This window comes from Capra hircus, chromosome 18 (genome assembly GCF_001704415.2).
Source record: "Capra hircus breed San Clemente chromosome 18, ASM170441v1, whole genome shotgun sequence".
NCBI lineage: Eukaryota > Metazoa > Chordata > Mammalia > Artiodactyla > Bovidae > Capra > Capra hircus.
This window is the reverse complement of record NC_030825.1, coordinates 67,022,624-67,040,167: the sequence shown is the minus strand read 5'-3', so window position 1 is coordinate 67,040,167 and position 17,544 is coordinate 67,022,624. Positions and strand designations below refer to the sequence as shown.

Below are 17,544 nucleotides of genomic sequence, written 5' to 3'. Positions count from 1 at the left end.
CATATCATACAACCTGTTTTATACCTTTTCATAGACAATGTATCTTGGTGCTCTTTTCCACAGAAGTTAATAAAAACAGTCCCCATTTCAAGGGCTGGGGAAAAGTCAGCCAGTCCACCAGAAATCACTTAGCCAGTCCCATGTGGTGGACGCCAAGGCTGATTCTAAATGTTCACTTTCTGAAATCAATATCGTAGTAAAAACTACACAAGAAGTTTGTGTGGGTACAAATATATCTGTAGGATTCATTTCCAGCAAATGGCTTGCTATAATTTAGATAGCAACCAACAAAGTGACCTTCACAGAGGCTGGATCAATTCATACTCCCTCAGAACTGTGGATGAATCCCTTTGCCCCCTTTCAGATAAAAGTGAAAGCTTAGGTAAGATGGTGGGTGGAGATCACTCTGCTACAACCCTCCCGAATGGTAATTTAAAAATCCATCTTCACAGGCAAATGTTCACAATATAGTAAGAAGCACATTACAAGAGAACTTTCTAAACAAAAGATAACTATACATATTTTTGTGTGTATAAAATTTAATGTTCACTCTATGTATACACACATGTATACTTCAAGAAAAAGTTACAAAGAAAATTAACAAAACCTTAAGGTAATGAGCATCCCTGGATGGTGGAAGTATGAGGAACTAAATTTTAAATAAGCCTTCATACTTTTGTGTATTTTACTTTTGTGCATTTTCCAGGTTTTGCTACAAAGATTTTGCATTATTTTGATAAACTGATAAACCCATATACTTTCTCTAGTTTACAGCAATTTCCCCTGAGGAGTTTCTTATCTGACTTGGTTTCAAAGTATCTGTAAGGAAATTAGTAGGAATATGATGCCTAGAAAAAGTGACCCGAAATGAGAAATGGAAAATTCCAAAAGAGCTGCACTTCATGGAGAGGGCTGCAAACGCTGACGGTGACAAGCTTGTTCCCAGCTTAACCGATGAGGTGACTGGAGCCCAGCCCACCCAGTGCCCACCCAAAGAACTGTGGAGACACGACCCTTCTACAGTTGCCACTGTGCGGCCGCGGCGGAGGGCCGGGGCAGTCGCAGGCCTGGCTTCTGAGCTGTCCAGTTACCGCGGGGTCTCCCCGAGCCAGGGCACACTAGTGGTGGGAGCATTCCAAGTCTGCACCCCCACACCAACGACGGGGCTGCCGCAAGTGGAGGGCACTAGTGGCCAGGCTTCTCCTGGTCATCCTGCGTCAGTGGCAGCAGTGGGAAGGAAACGGAACAAAGAAGAGAGCCACGCTGCTTCCATGGTAAAATCAACAGGATGTCTATCAGTATCTTTTGGACTGAGAGATGGGGTGGCAGGGGCAACAATCCTCGAGAAAGGGAGCAGGGCAGGGGGCACAGGTTTGGGATGGAGAGTGGCATTTCCCTCTGGGTAGGCGGTTTCCCCAGCTTGCCGGGCATCCAGGGGGAGCTTCTGGCAGCACGCAGCTGCTGTTCCAGCAAGTTCGGAGACCAGGACCTGGGAGTGAGCAGCACACAGCCACGGTGTGGACTGGGGCATCTCGGGAGTGTGTGCTCAAGATGTGCCTCTGGGACAGCAGCCCAGGGGCCCCAGGAGTTGAGGGGAAGGCAAGAGGCCCCTTGAGAGACCGAAGGGATCTGGGTGAGCACAGTGCTCCAGCATGCCAGGGGACCGAGGACTGTGGGGGGCCTGGTTGGCAAGCGGGACAAGCCAGGCATTGAAGAGGCGGTGGCACCTGACCTGAAGGGGGAGTGCGGCAGATTCCTCCAGAAAGAGACTGGGAAGAAAGGCGGCAGGCACTGCCAGCTGTCCACTGTTAACCACTTCTGAGGCTTTTTCTCAGGTACAGTCTCAACCACAGAGGTTAGAGAAGCTAAGTGATTCAGTCTTGGCCAGCGAGACATGGAGGCATTGGATGGAAGCTTCTGAGTCATTTCTTTGAAACCTCACCAGTGATGAGTACTGGCCTGCCTTTCCCCCTCCTCCAGTCCTGATGATGGTGGGTGCGTCGGCTGAGGCTGCAGTGGTCTCCCTGTGACCACGAGGGACAGGCTGGGAGAGAAGACACTGACTCTGATGGCGCAGAGCCACTGAAGACACAGCCTTCAAGCAAAGTCGGATCTGTTTAAGCCGCTGTTAACAGGGTGCTGACTTCAAATGCTGCCCCCAACTCCTGGCTGTGCAACCTTGGGAAGGTTCTGTTCGTCCTGGGCCAGATTCCCTTATACATAAAACCGCGCCACCTCACAGAGGTGTGAGTCACTGCCTGTCTGAAAACACACCTCTTCTGAGCCACGTAAATAGGTTATTTGCTAAGAATGAAATGGAAGGTGGTGCAGGCCAAGGCGTGACGACAGAGGCGCTGCGATAGTGAGAGCTGACGGAGAAGTCCACACGACAAGCCCAGAGAGTGACAGGGTGGCAGAGACACACCCGAGGCTCCGAGGCATCCTGCGGAACCTCTGCAGGTGAGCTGCAAGGCTGGCTCTGCTACTGTGGAAACCCTACGGGTGTGACACTCAAGCATCCCAAGAACAAAATTGGACAAAGGAAAGTTCTGACAGGTCCTCACACTCACCCATCACATCTCAGCAGTGAGTTCTGACGGTCGGTCACTCTGACACTGTGCTTAGAACAGCCGCTGCACCGTTCCAGAATACTTCTTCCATTCAACTTGACACTCTGACAATCCAATATTCCTTCTGGGGGATACTTTTCTGGAACAATTTCTACAAGCTGACCTGTGCCATGGCCAATTTTCCTTCCTTCCAATCGTTGATGTTTATGTTTTGTATTTAACTTTGCTAGGATGCAACCACAGTGGGAACAGCAAACAAACAAAAGGCAACTGTGCTGTGTAACTGGGGCACAGAAGACAGCATCCCAGGGGCACGGGCACTCCCCTCTTTCATTCTAGGTTAGGAAGCAGGCAGATTAGGCCCTGTTTTTGCATCCTTTCTGCTGAGACACCAAGGATCACACCTTTGAACACAATGTTCTTTATACCAAGAACAGCATAGACAAAGAGCAGAAGGCTTTGATTTCCTCAGGAGTAAAGTTGGAAGAGAGCAAGATGATGAGCCAGGTGAAGTTTCCAATTGTGGACATGAAAATGGTCATATTACAATGTATGGCATCATATATAAATAAGCCACTTTCTCAGGCAGCTTGCTTTCCTGGACACTGACAGCTGAAAGAAAGGTCTTTTGAAGGTCAGCAGAGATCCCAGCAAGATGGTAAGCTGTGCTTGAGATGGGGCAGATAAACTTTGAGAACAAAACAGAGTCACATCATTCACAAAGGGCCCTCAGCATAGTCCAGTGGATCTGATGGGCAGGCTTGGGATAGGGACAAAATTTAGGTTATCTTGTTGTTTCCCCCAACATATAAAAGACTAAAAAAGAAAAAGAGGGGAGACCTATAGATTAAGAGAGACCTAAGTCAAGCAAATGTACTGTGTGATTTTTCTTTAGATCATGATTAGAACCAAACAGAAAACAAAATTTATAAGGAAACCAGGAATATCCACTAGATATTTGATGACATAGTAATTACTGTTATTTCTCCTTAGATGGTAATATAGTTTTACTCAAGATTTAATGAAATTAATACTTTTTCCTGCTTCATCACAGACATTCTTAAGTGAAACCATCCCCCCACCCCCCGACCCCCTTTACTGAAATGCCAGGGAAGGAAAAATATGGACAGTGACCTCGGGGCAACTTCCTTGATTCTGAGACTCTGGCAGTGTTACCCAGTGTTGGATTCGCACTATCAGTGTAAACATCAACTTAGTGAAAAAGGCAAATGATAGCTCAGAATGACTATAAAAACGGTTTTTGTCATCAGGGGCCATGCTTTTTAGAGATATTTTTAAAAACTGATAAAATGACAAGATTTCTGGTGCTGATGTAAAAATAATCCTATGGCCACAGGGGTGCCAGTGAAAATGTCTCAGCACGTGGAATGTCCAAAATAAAATGCTAAAATTACTCAGAAAAATAAGCGGATTCTCTTTCCTCACACCAACTACCAATGTTGCAAAACAGCGGAATTAATCACTCAAAGAAAACGTGCACGTGCTCGACGGCATGTGTTGGAGTCGAATGCAAAGGACGGTCAGCGAAGCCCTGATGAGCGACTTCCAGAGTCAGGAAGCTACCTCTTATGCGGGGCAAGGCTTCTCCACCTCAAGGCCAGGTGGCTCTTTGGTGACGGGGTTTTGCAGGATGCTCAGCAGCATCCTCGACCTCCCCCACAGGATGCCGCCGCTCCCCTCTGCCAGTCATGACATCGCCAAGTATCCCCTGGGGAACAAAGCCACTCTGAGTGAGACCCTCCATCGCAGGCAACATTGCCAATCTAAGGCCATGGTTTCTAACAGGAGCCGTGACACCCCCAGGGAAAGCTGTGGGATTTCACGGGGGAATCCTCTGTTGCTTGATTTGGGCATGAGTGTGGCTGCCAGGCCTGCTCTGACGACTCTCAAGTGCAGACATGGACCCCAGCAGCCATGGGTGTGTCTGCGACTCCTTTCCATAAATAGGAACTGCGGCTTGGGTTGACTCCACATATGAATTCCTGCATGTTTAGAATCTAGACAAAAGCTTCCAGTAACACAGCTGCCTCTGTTTTGTGCAAATCTTTCCCAAGCTTTAGTCACCACTTTGGTGATATCACAACCACACAGGCCTCTCCTCATGTGTCTGTGGGTAACCCCATGCACCAGATGGCAAGCCACAGGCAACGCCCCAAGTCTCCAGGCACGATGGTCGCCACCAGAGAGCGAGGCAGCAATTCAGCCGACGTGACCTACTGACAGTGTCTTTTGCTTTAAGTATCCTTTACAAAACAGGGACATATATGGGTTTTTCAACATTACACACGTGTGTAGGTTCCGTTACCTCTGACTTCATGTCTGAGTACTGGGTTTGAGACTCTGGACAATCAGTGATCTCAGGTGTTTGCAAGCACCACTGCCTTAGGAAATCTGAGGGCATTTCTACCCTCAGCCCCCTTCCAGAAATACACCGTGTGGACGTACCACATTTCTGTACCTGCGGTTCAACAGTCATCCGCCGCGTTCCTTCCCTACGTGGACTCCGTGATGTCAAACAGCACGGACGTGCCCACGGCGGGCTCTTCCACCCCAATAACGCGCACCGGGTTCTTCTCCTGCATGATCTCGTGGAGGTCAAACAGCGCCAGCGCCCTGCCGGCGGGCGGCCCCGCCCTCGTCCCGCCCCCAGGGCTCTCCTCCGGAGGCCCGAGCGGGCACCGCGCGAGGTGCGGGCCGCGGCTGCGGGCCTGCGGGCGCCGGCGGCCCCGGGCCCGGGGCTGCTCTCGGGTGTGCGTGATCTGGTGGCGGATGAGGTGCGAGCTCTGCGTGAAACCCTTGCCGCACTGGCCGCACCGGAAGGGCCTGTCGCTGCGCGGCGGGCCCTCGCCCGGGCTCAGGGGCTCGGGCCAGGCGGGCGCGGGCGCGAAGAGCAGCCTCTGGCGGCAGTCGTAGGGCCCGTCGCCCGCGTGCTTGCGCTGGTGCTGCGCCAGCGACGAGCTGTGCCGGAAGCCCTTCCCGCAGCGGCTGCACTCGTAGGGCCGCTCGGCCGTGTGCGTCCGCAGGTGCAGGAACAGGCAGGTGGTCCGCGAGAAGGCCTTGCCGCACACGCTGCAGGCGAACGGCTTCTCGCCGGTGTGCGTGCGCCGGTGGCGGCCCAGCGACGAGTTCTGGTTGAAGGCGCGCCCGCAGTCCTGGCAGGCGTAGGGCTTCTCGCCCGTGTGGATGCGCCGGTGCACCGTGAGGTGCGTGCTGTGGCAGAAGGACTTGCCGCACTCGGCGCATTTGTAGGGCTTGTGGCCCGTGTGGATGCGCTCGTGCTGCACCAGCGACGAGTTCTGGCTGAAGGCCTTGCCGCACTCCTTGCACGCGTAGGGCCGCTCGCCCGTGTGGATGCGCCGGTGCACCGTGAGGTGCGCGTTGTGGTTGAAGGCCTTCCCGCAGTCTGCGCACTTGTAGGGCTTGTCGGGCGCGGGGCCACGCGCCAGCTCCGCCTCCAGCACGGGACGCGCCGCAGCGGCCGCCTCGCCGCGCTCGTGGGAGCCCGCCTCCTCACGGGCCGAGCTCGGACCCCGAGATTCCGGCACACGCGCGCGCTCCAGCCTGGAGACCTCCGGCAGCGGACCGGGGCTCTCCCCGAGTCTGAGACTTCCGTCCCGAACCGGGGCTTCCTGGAGTCGCCGCCAATGACCCTGGTCCTGCTCGGACCCCCGGACCCCGCCCGCCCGTTCCCAGTCTTCCCCCGACGTGGCGCGACGCGGCGCCTTCCCCAGGAAGCCTTCCTGCCCCTTCTCCTCAGGAAGGCCCTGCTCCCGGGCTGGTGGTCGACCCTCCGGTCCAGCTTCCTGGCCTGAAAGAAAACCGAAGAGCTGTGAGGGGCCGATGGACACTCCCCGGGACGGTGTCCTGCCTCCCAGTTCCGCTCACATTGACCGCAGCGCTCCGTCTGCAAAGCTTCCCTCACTCATTCTTTCAACAAAGACTTTTTGAGCACCCGTCATGGGCCAGATACTGGCCTAGATCAGGAGCTGGCCAAAGACAGCCCCCAAGCTAACCATGCTAATGGGCGGATGCTGAAGCAGTCAGGTGTCTCTGTCAGTCACAGAGGGGCTGCTGGCAGGCGATTTTGTGGGTGACACGTAGTCCACTCATCAGCTGGCTTTAAAAACCTCAGCCCTGGGAGATGATGCTGGGTTAGCTGGGTGGGTCAGGAGCAATCCCCTCAAGCTTTACAAACAGGAGGAGGTAGAAGGGAGAGGCTGGGCAGGGGGCCTGAGCCAGGGAAGCTGAGGCAGCTGTCAGCCTGCAAGGACACAGGGACTTCTGTCCAATGACCACACGGAACTGGACTCTGCCAACAACCTGCCTGCATCCAGAGGCACAGCCTTCCTGAGCCTCCCAGGAAGTCTGCCATCTCCACTCCCAGCCCACTGATACCTTGCCTTTGGCCTTGTGGGGGCCGCGGCAATAAACCAGTTGGGTCTGACAGAACTGAGAGACAATACGTTGCCTTAAACCTCTGTGTTTGTGGCAATTTGCTACAGCGATGATAGAAAACAAATACGGAGATTGAACATTGCCCACAAAGCCTAAAATACTGTCTGGCCTGAGGTGCTGGGGATAAAGCAGTGACTCTGAAGGACAGAAAGCCCAGCTGGGGAGGCAGACACAAAGCACAGGAGGCGGCGGCTCAGGGGGACGAGGAGCTGTTTCAAACCCGGGTGTGACAGGTCAGATTCCATGTGGAGGTGCCCTCTCACCTGTGGGACACCTGGCGAGGAGCAGCCCCTGATCCCGGATCCTCCAGAAGCCGAATCGCCCCTCAGGCAGGCAAGGCGCTCCCTCCTCCCAGCACAGTGACGCACCACTCTACCGACTGACTGCACGCTCAGCCCCTGCACACACCTATTCCCGGGAAGGCAGGGTAGCTTCCGGAGGCTGCAGGGGTGGGTTTCCTGGTGGCTCCAGAAGCGCCTACGGGCCTTAGCCCTCCCCCTCACCTCCAGAGCCAGCAGCGGAGCATCAGGCAATCCCCCTCTGACATCTCCCGTCCTCATCCTGCCTCCCTCACAAGAGGGCTGCTGGGAGGTCACAGGCTGGCCCAGCAATCCAACAGATGGGCTCTGGGATTAGGACATGGACGTCTTCGGGGCCAGCGGGCCTGCCCACCCCCAGCTCGAACCTCCTGACCTACTGCAATTCTGGCCACGGCACACTCTGTGTTCATGCACTCAGGGCCCACCTCACCACATCAGAATGTCCACAGGCAGCTCCCAGAGCTGACAGGAAGCAGGTTCTCAAACCGGCCTCAGATGCAAGGCAGTGCGGGAGCGCTGGCCGGGGAGAGGGGCTGGAGGGGCTCAGGCTGGCCTGGCAGCCAGCGCATCTCCTCACCTCCAGACCCCAGACTGGGCTCCACGCACAGCACCCAGAGCGGGTCTTCTAACACACGAGTCAGCCCTCGCAAAAGCTTGTACAGCAACGTTCACAGTAGCACTATCCAACAGAATCAAAAAGTAGAAACAACCCAATGTGGTCCACCAACCCAATGTGGTCCATCCACACAGTGGAATATGATTCAGGGATGGAGAGGAATGAACTACTGAAGCAAAGCACAACATGACTGAATCTTGAAAACATGATGCTCCTTGAAAGAAGCTGCTGCTGCTAAGTCACTTCAGTCGTGTCCGACTCTGTGCGACCCCACAGACAGGAGCCCACTGTCCCTGGGATTCTCCAGGCAAGAACACTGGAGTGGGTTGCCATTTCCTTCTCCAATGCATGAAAGTGAAAAGCGAAAGTGAAGTTGCTCAGACGTGCCCGACTCTTCGCGACCCCATGGACTGCAGCCCACCAGGCTCCTCCATCCATGGGATTTTCCAGGCAAGAGTACTGGAGTGGGGTGCCATTGCCTTCTCTGTTGAAAGAAGCTAGACACACACAGACTATTACGTACTAAAGTAAGTTACAAGGATATTTTGCACAACAGAGGGTATTCATCCAATGTTTTATAACTGTAAGGGGAGCGTAGCCTTTAAAAACTGACTCACTACACTGTATACCTGTATTTACATAATGTCGCACATCAACTACATTCCAAGAAAAAATGAAAGCCAGACACCGAAGGCCATGTTAGAAGACTCCACTTAAATGGAGCATCCAGAATATGCAAATTTCCTGATAGAAAGTGGATTAGTGACTGCCAGGGGCTGGGTGGGATGAGGTGATGAGCGACTACTGTCATTTAAAGAGAAATATGTATGTGGTCTTCATCCCTGGGCCCCGGCACACAGCTCCCAAAACCCTTGCAATTTCCTTAGTGAGAGAGGTTAGGACTGTCTTTTGTTAACTGTAACAAATTCCCCTCAACCATGAGTTTATGCTGAGAGGTGACTCTTGATGGGCCCTCGACAGCTTCAGGATGGGATGCTTTATTCTCTCTCCCGACACCTGCCTTTTCATTTATACCCTTTATACTACCATTTATGAAGCACAGTAAATACAAGCAGTGACCTCCTGAGTTCTGTGAGCTGTCACAGCACACTACTGAACCCAAGGGGGGCCGTGGGAAGCCCGGGTTCACAGCCCGTCAGCCGAGGGATGGGAGACCGACTTGTGGCCCATGTCTGAGGAGGGGCCAGTCTAACAGGCCTGAGTTCCTAAGCTGTGAGGCCTGCACCAACTCCAGGGAGGCGGGTCAGAACTGGACTGAACTGTTGCGACACCCATCTAGTGCCTGCAGAGTTGGACAATCGGTTGCTGATGTGGAAAACCCCACATATTTGGCATCAAGAGTCTTCTATGGGTAGAAACAAGCCAGGGTACCTCTAGCGGGTGATTTCTGGGGAGCTACAAGGTTCTGGAACTACACAGTGGTGATGGATGGACAATCCATGAACCGGAGAACCGTACACTTTACACGGGTCAATTTTATGGCAAGCTTGGGACCGGGCAGCTAGAAGGGAGCTGGCCAGATGGGTGAGAGCTACCCCAAAGCCTGGGGGAAGGAAGGCTACTGTCTGGGGCTGAAGATAAATAGGCTCCACGGCCAGAGGAGACAGCGTGCTTGGCAGTCCCATCCCGGGTGGGGGCCACGCCATGTGTGGAGGGACCACAGGCTGCCTGCGGATGGTGTCAGAGGGGAGCGGACTGTGGGTCCAGCTGCTTATGCTTCCCATGGCCAGAGCCCACGTCCTTCGAATGTAGTCAGCGCACCAACACACCGGCCCAGGGACTGACGCCAAGCCGACCCCACCCCCGTCTCCGAGCAGCAGGGCTGTCCCCCTCCTCAACAACAACATCTGCAGCTGGAGAAAGGGGACAAATACGACCGGCGCCACGCTTCCCAGCTCCCTCAGCACTTGCGTGGAGCACGGATGTGGCGTCCAAAGCTGCTGCAGCCGCACCCAGCCCAGGGAAAGGCCAGCAGAACTGGGAACCCCAGCCCCGGCGGCGCGGGAGTGCCGAGCCAGCACCGGCACGATGCCCCCGGCTCTGCCTCGTGAGGGGCCCGCCGCTCCCGTGCTGACGGCGCTGGGCCGGCTCCCAGGGACTCACGGCTCCCACGAGAGCAGAGGCGCGCACGGCACAAGTGCACAGACCGTGGACGTGCAAGAATGAAACGGAGAAGGTGAAGGGCAGGTTCACACTCAGAAATCACCCCACAGGAAGGACACGCCACACGCTGCTGGGAAAGGAGGAAGTGCTGGACTCTGGCCGCTCGAGCAGAGCCGGCGTCTCTGAGCTCAGAGAAGGGGGGCATGGGTGAGGGGAGCCCAGAGCACCAGGAGCACTGCAGGCAGGGGTGAAGGGCGGGGCCCAGGCCCCTGTGGAGAGAGGGCTCCAGCGTCCCTCTCCAGAGGGGAGGCAGCTCCGAGGCAGCTGTCCCAGGAGGACCAGCTCTCAAGGCTGGCCTCTGGCTTGGTCGGGGAACTTGGATTTGGGGGCACTGCCCGGAACCAAACTAGGAAAAGAGACTCACTGTGGCTTAGGGCAAACACCTGCTTTCTCCTGGGAGCCTGGGTCTTGGTCTGTGCCAGGTGGAGGATGCCCGCATGACCAGACCCCAATCAGCCCCTGGCCCAGAGCCTACACAAGCCTGCCTAGTAGCCACACTTCCCATGAACTGTTACAGCGTACTGCCGGGGGACTGAGGGGGCCCAGGGGGGATCTGGCCCCGACTGGCCTCTTCCCTTTGCTGACTTTCCTCTGGGGACCCCGACACATTACCCCTCCCAAGGGGCACAGCCACTCCCATCAGCGCTCCCCCTCGGCGGGCTCTCACCTGGACGGCAGCCCTGGGCGAGTCCTCTCTCCGCCACCCACAGCTCAGCCCCTTGCTCCAGCTGGGAGATGACGTCTGGTTTGGGAAGCTCAGGCCCTGCAAACAGAGGAAGACAAAGGTGGTGTGGGTCTGCTCTGGAGAAGATGAGAACTAGTCCAGGCTCCAGACCGAGGCTCCTGACCATCAGGGGCCGGGGCGCCACATCAGGTTCTGCATCAGGACACACAAGGGCAGAGTCTACAACCCACATGTCCCACAGGAGTGAGAATTCAAGCTCCGTGGTCTCCAGCCCGAGGTCAGCTCGTCTCACGAGAGGCCCGGCAACCCATGAAGAGTGAGTCAGCACGGGAATCTGGTCAGCAGCGGGGAAAGCAGCCTCACCCACGGAGAGCAGATGCCCAAAGGTCTCCAGCATCACGTCTCGATACAGGGTCCTCTGGGCTGGGCCCAGCTGCCCCCACTCCTCCTGGGTGAAGTCCACGGCCACGTCCCGGAAAGTCACCGGCTCCTGAAACATCACACATGCTCCGTCACCCGGACTGTCCCCATCAGTGTCCTCAGGATTAGGAGGAGGGGCGGGGAAAATAAAGACAAGCAGGCCAGTGTCCAGGGAGCGCGTCCCGAGCAACGGAGTCAGGTTTCCCGGGCCTTGCTGGGCTCCCGCCTGGGGTGGGCTGTCGGCCAGGATGCGAGAAGGCATCTGGGCAAGAGCAAAGCCAACCAGCCCACAGCCAACCGTGGACAGGCACAGGTGCTGACAGAGACCAGTCTAAACTGCTGACTTGCAGATTCGTGAGCCAAAGAAACAGCGACTGTTGTGTCTAAGCCCCCACACGTTGGGATAGTCTGTTATGCAAAAATGGCTAACTGACACACTAAGAAATCCTCAGAGTCAAAGCAAGGCTTATCCTCCTCCCCGAAAAGAGGGGTGTGCAGTTGGAGTTAGAAATTCACTGCCCCTCAGACACTAGGCAGGCTCACAAGTGACTGAAGTGGCTCACATAAGGGCCTGTGAGGGTACTTAACCTATGAGAGGTGGCACACGAAGTGATGCTAACACGCGCCCTTTCTGAAGGGGTAGCTCGGACTCAGAACCAATCAACTGTGGCGAAATACAGGCCTCACGTGGTCAGAATGTCCAGTCTCTCGTAAGAAACTGAAAATTAGGCCACATTTTATGAGGGGAAAACTTTTAGTCCCATGTAAAAGAATAAAGTTAAGTCTCCTATCTCACGCCATATATAAAGTTTAACTCAAATGCATCAAAGGCATAAATACAAGAGTTAAAACCATTAACCTCTTAGAAGAAAACATATGGCTAAATTTTTATAACTGTATCTCACAAAGGATTCTTAGCTATAACAGCAAGAAAACAAGCAATAAAGTAAAAAAAAAAGGTAAACTGGACTTCATAAAAATTAAAACCTTTTTTGTTTCTAAGGGACATTAACAAGAAAGTTAAAGACACTGGTATGATGGGAGGTGTCGCAGATCATCCCTCTCCTAAGCGACTTGTATTCCGGAGATACACAGAACTCTTAAGACTCAACAATGAAGACAATCCAATAAATAAGCAAAGACTCTAAACAGGTATTTCTTCAAGAAGATATAAAAGAAAATAAACAATCAGCTAATAAGCACCTGAAAAGATGCTCAAGGTCATTCACCACCAGGGAAACGCAAGCAAAATCACATACAAAAGACTTCAACTTTCAGGTGGTATTTCCTTTAAGAAAAACCACAATTAGATTTTTAAATATTTAAGACATCATAGTACAGGTGGCATGTGGTTCGACCAAAAATTACGCAGCAAAGCTACAGAACCCTTTGGTTGGGACCAAGGTCTCTGCTCGTGTCCCCGCGTCCTCGCCTCCCACTCTGACGGTCCTCCAGCCCTGAAAGCTCGGTCGCTGTGCCTCCGGCCGCCATTACCTGCCCTGCGTGCAGCGCCAGTGACCGTGCTGGGCCCGCTGCGGGCTGGCTGTCTAGGCCACAGACCTCTCAGTGACATCCCATGAGTCCCGCATGTCTCCTCGCAGAATCCCAGCAGTAGCCCACTCCTCGCTGTCTTTGAGCCTCCCCGTTGCTTCACTGCAGACCCCTGCAGCCCTCCTCCTGCTCTGCACTGCGGGGCCCGGCGGGATGGGCTTTGTCAGACCTGCTCCCTCCATACATCCTCCCCAGCTCAGCAGGCTGCCCTGGCATCGGCCAGCACCCAGTCACTGGACTCCACCCTGGGCGTTAGCTTGCTCTCAGCGTCTCTTACTCCCACCCGGCAATGCCTGAATGTATTTTTCAAACCCACGCCACTCCTGCTTAAAGCAATTCAAACAGCTCCTTCCTTTCGACAAAGGATGACCCCCTTTAGCCTGGCCATGGGTAGCTGAAAAATGGCCCCAAAAGATATTCAGATCCTAGTTCTTGGAACCCGTGAATATTACCATAAATGGCAAAAGGGACTCTGTGGATGTGTTAATCACATCCCTTAATGGGTTTAAAACCCATTTAAAACCCTTAAGGGGTTTTAAAAATAGGGAGATTATCCTGGAATATCGAGGTGGTCCTTACATTCAATCACAAGTGTCCTTCTGAAGGGAAGGTATTGGGAGACTGAACTACAGGAGGCAGAAGATAATGTGACCACTAAAGCAAAATGAAGGTGGACAAAGGGCCGTGAGCCGAAAATGCAAAGTCTATGGCTCTGATAGGTGACAAAGGCAATGCAAGGCCAGCGGAGAGCCTGACAGGAAAGGCGCAGCCGCCCGCACCTGACCTCAGGCCCTGACCTCAGGGAAAGTGATTCCAGACTCCTGACCTCTGGAACCCCAAGAATCAACAGATTAATATAGATTTCAACCCTTCACATGCGTGATAATCTGTTGTGGCAGCCAAAGGATGCTAACACACTGGACCTCAAAGCCCTCTGCTTCCGGTCCTCGGCTCCCGTGGTGGCAGGCCTCCAAGATGGACCGCAGTGGTCCCCAGCCCCCGTGTAGCCTCCTCCTATACTGAGCAGATCTGACTTATGTAACTGATACGATAATTCAGAGAGTGAATTCTGAGCCCAGGTCACAAGACACTGTGGCTTCCACCGAGCCTTCTCTTGGGTCACTCCCTTTGTGGGAAGCTGGGCGCCATGTTTTAAGAGCGCCCAGACAGCTCCAGAGAGAGTCCCACATCAGAAGGGAGAGAGGCCTCCTGCCAACTGTCACGGATGAGCCGTCCTAGCAGTGGACCCTCCAGCCCCGGTCAAGTCTTAGGTGACAGCAGTCCAGGCTGACATCTTAACTGTCATGAACCCAGGCCAGATCCACCAGCAAAGTCACTACAGGATCCCTCTCATCGGAAACTGAGGTAGTATTTATTGTTGTTTTAGGCCACTGTGTTTCTCATTATTTGTTACCCAGCAACAGATAACAAACACACTCTCTCTCAAGCCTCTCACTGCTGACAGATTCTCTCCTTGACTGAACTTTAGTCTGGCTCACAACCCTCTTCCCAATAAGCTTTGACCTTTGGGCTTAGGTGTCCATTTCTGCATCATTCAGTTTTATCAAAAATCTGGTCCCATTGGTTTCTTGGGTCCCATTGGTCCCAAGAATCCTACCCTCCATAATCTGATCACTCTTGATATCTTTTCAAAGTCCTCATCCCCCACAGCCCTCCAAGCAACATCCCATCATTCGCCCTGATTCAGCAAGAACCGTTTTAGGTCGGTTTAGCAAGATATGCAGATGACACCAGTCTAATGGCAGAAAGTGAAGAGGAACTAAGGAGTCTCCTGATGAGGGTGAAAGAGGAGACTGAAAAAGCTGACTTCAAACTCAACATTCAGAAAACCAAGATCATGGCATCTGGTCCCATCACTTCATGGCAAACAGATGGGGAAACAATGGAAACGGTGACAAACTTTATTTTCTTGGGCTCCAAAATCACTGCAGAGGGTGACTGCAGCCATGAAATTTTTAAAAGATGCTTCCTCCCTCAAAGGAAAACTATGACAAACCTAGACAGCACATTAAAAAGCAGAGACATCACTTTACCAACCAAAGTCCATATAGTTAAGTGAAAGTATTAGTCACTCAGCCATGTCCAATTCTTTGTGATCCCATGGACTGTAGCCCACCAGGCTCCTCTGTCCGGAATTCTCTTGAATTCTCTCAAGAATTTCTCTTGCCTGGATCAGGCAAGAATACTGGACTGGGTTGCCGTTTCCTTCTCCAGGGGCTCTTCCCCACTCGGAGATGGAACCTGATCTCCTGCATTGCGAACAGACTCTTTACCAGTAGTCATGTATGGATATAAAGAAGGCTGAGCGCCAAAGAACTGATGCTTTCGAACTGCGGTGCTGGAGAAGACTCTTGAGAGTCCTGTGGACTGCAAGGAAACCTAACCAGTCACCCTAAAGGAAACCAACCCTGAATATTCATTGGAAGAACTGATACTGAAGCTCCCAATCCTTTGGCCACCTGATTCAAAGAGCCAACTCATTGGAAAAGACCCTGATGCTGGGAAAGATTGAAGACAGGAGGAAAAGGGGGTGACAGAGGATGAGATGGTTGGATGGCATCACCAACTCAATGGACATGAGTTTGAGCAAACTCTGGGAGATAGTGAAGGTCAGGGAAGCCTGGCATGCTGCAGTCCATGGGGTCGCAAAGAGTCAGACAACAACCAAAAATTACCTCTACCCCCACTATAAAAATACCACGTTTGCTTGTTGTATTCACAGTTGAGCGCAGTTCTATACTGAAGTCTCTTTCCCCCTATTGCAACTGTGCCCAAAGAAAACCTGTTTTTACTGCTTTAACTATGGCCCAGCTCTGATACTCTTTGACACTGCTCACTCTCTGCCCCTTCCCCAGGATCCACAGCAAAAGCAAACAAAAACGTGGTTGCATCTCCTACACATTTGCAACAGTCTCTGAACACTATGCACACCTAGGATTATCAACAGTCTCACTTGGCATACCAAATCTGAAATAAATGCAAAAGCCGGTAGGCAAGGACAGAAGGACAGAAAGTCTGGAACTTAAGGAATTATACATTTCTTTCGGTTCCTGCCACGTGGAGTCAGCACTGTATGGAGAACACGGGCAGCAGCCACTTTGTCTAGAAGGGCCGGAGCTTTCAAACAGGCGCCTTCCCAGATGCCATTGGAGACTGCTCTGAACTGAGTCCCCGACAGCCCGGCAGGGGTCAGACCCTGATAGTCGCTCGCGCCCCAATAACGCGGTGTGTCCTTACCCAGGAGGCGGTGCCCGGGGTTTCGGGGAGCGGGACTCTGGGTGGGTGTCGGCTGACTCCGCACGCTGAAGCATCTCTACTCCAGTTTCTAAGACCCATCCTCACGGTGGACGGCCTTCGGGGCGAGGGGCAGGGTATCGGCGGGGGGCCAGCCTGGTGCTCGGGAACGAACCCAAATCCTTTCCCTGAACGGAAAGGCCGGAGGACTCGCGGAGCACGCGCACTCGGGGACGGGAAAGCCCGGGTTCGAACCCAGACGCCACCCCTCACCAGCTGGGCATGTCAGCGTACCCCAACCTGGGCTCCAGTCTCCCCGTCTGCGCAGAGGATAAGGCCCGACCCTGCCCACCGTGCGCCGTGAGGGCTAAAGGGGTAATACCCGGCCCGAGGCCCGCTGCCAACGTTGTTTCTGTTACTATGACTGTTCCGCCGTACCTGGAGCCGTTCTGCCGGCGGCCCCGTAGCCATCGCCAGCGCCGCCGCTTCCTCCTCGGGGTCCATCCTAGGCTGACAGGTAGAGGACTGGTGCCCGAGGCGACCCTGAACACGAGAGCCGTCCCCGCCACAAGAACCGCAAGACTCACAGCCCGCTGGACAATGGCGGCCGCGCCGGGGACACCGCAACTACAAATCCCAGAAGACCGTGCGGCACGCCGCAGCCCCGGCCAATGAAAGCTTTCGTTCGTCAAGCCTTCAACCAATGGGAGCCCGCTGGCTTCGGGCCAATGGGAGCTTCCTCCCTGTTGCCCTGCGGCCAATGGGAGCCTCCATCCTCCGGCCTCCAGGCTCCGCAGGCGCGCACCGCGCAGAGCCGCGGGCCTGAGTGGGCGGGGTTTCTCTGCTCGTGGCTGCTGTGCTGCGGCTCGTCGTCGTGGGGGAGTCCTTCTCCCAGTCCAGCCGTTCCGCAGCCTTCGCCCCCGGGTCCCCGCCTCCAAATGCCAGTCTGTGCCCCGCGGCCCCTCTTCCAAATGCCAGTCGGCAACCTGGATTGCCACAGCCCTTGAAATCCGGGGTCTGCTCTTCCAAGCCGGAAACACGGAGGAGGAGGGCTGGGGCTTTCCTAGTTTCTTTCTGGATTGTATACTGTCGTTGTGCTCAAAATATTTCTATGCTTCAGAATAACACGAACGTTTAAACGTTTGTTACTGGAAACATTTTGAGGAGCAGTTACCCAGAGCGGGCACCGCTCGAGATCTGAAAGCTGATCTTGTTCTGTTTCTCGATTGGGGGTGTTCACTCCCTTGCCATGGGTCATATCCCGGAGTTTGTTAGAGTCTGTTAAAAAATTACTAGAAAAGAAGGAAAAAGCAGATGTTCACCAGGATGCAATCAAATAAGAATATTTACTTGACCATTTACTGTATGCTAGGAACCAGGCATACCAAGCAGAGGACAGAGACCAGGATGCAACCAAATAAGAGTATTTACTTGCCCATTTACTGTGTGCTAGAAGCCAGGCATAGC

The 17,544-nt window shown here is 53.8% G+C and overlaps 1 protein-coding gene across 2 annotated transcripts; it reads right to left on the bottom strand.

Annotated features, from left to right (window-relative positions):
- Window positions 3,573-16,703, bottom strand: ZNF8 (zinc finger protein 8). 2 transcript variants are annotated; one of them, XM_018063544.1, is made up of 4 exons: window positions 16,516-16,703; window positions 11,215-11,341; window positions 10,834-10,929; window positions 3,573-6,399 (listed from the first exon to the last, which is right to left on the bottom strand). In XM_018063544.1, exons 1-4 carry the CDS (start codon window positions 16,579-16,581, stop codon window positions 5,084-5,086), a joined length of 1,605 nt encoding a protein of 534 aa, XP_017919033.1. In that variant the 5' UTR covers window positions 16,582-16,703; the 3' UTR covers window positions 3,573-5,083. The 2 variants fall into 2 exon arrangements, with proteins under 2 accessions (XP_017919033.1, XP_017919032.1); XM_018063543.1 differs by lacking the exon at window positions 16,516-16,703 and adding an exon at window positions 16,081-16,504.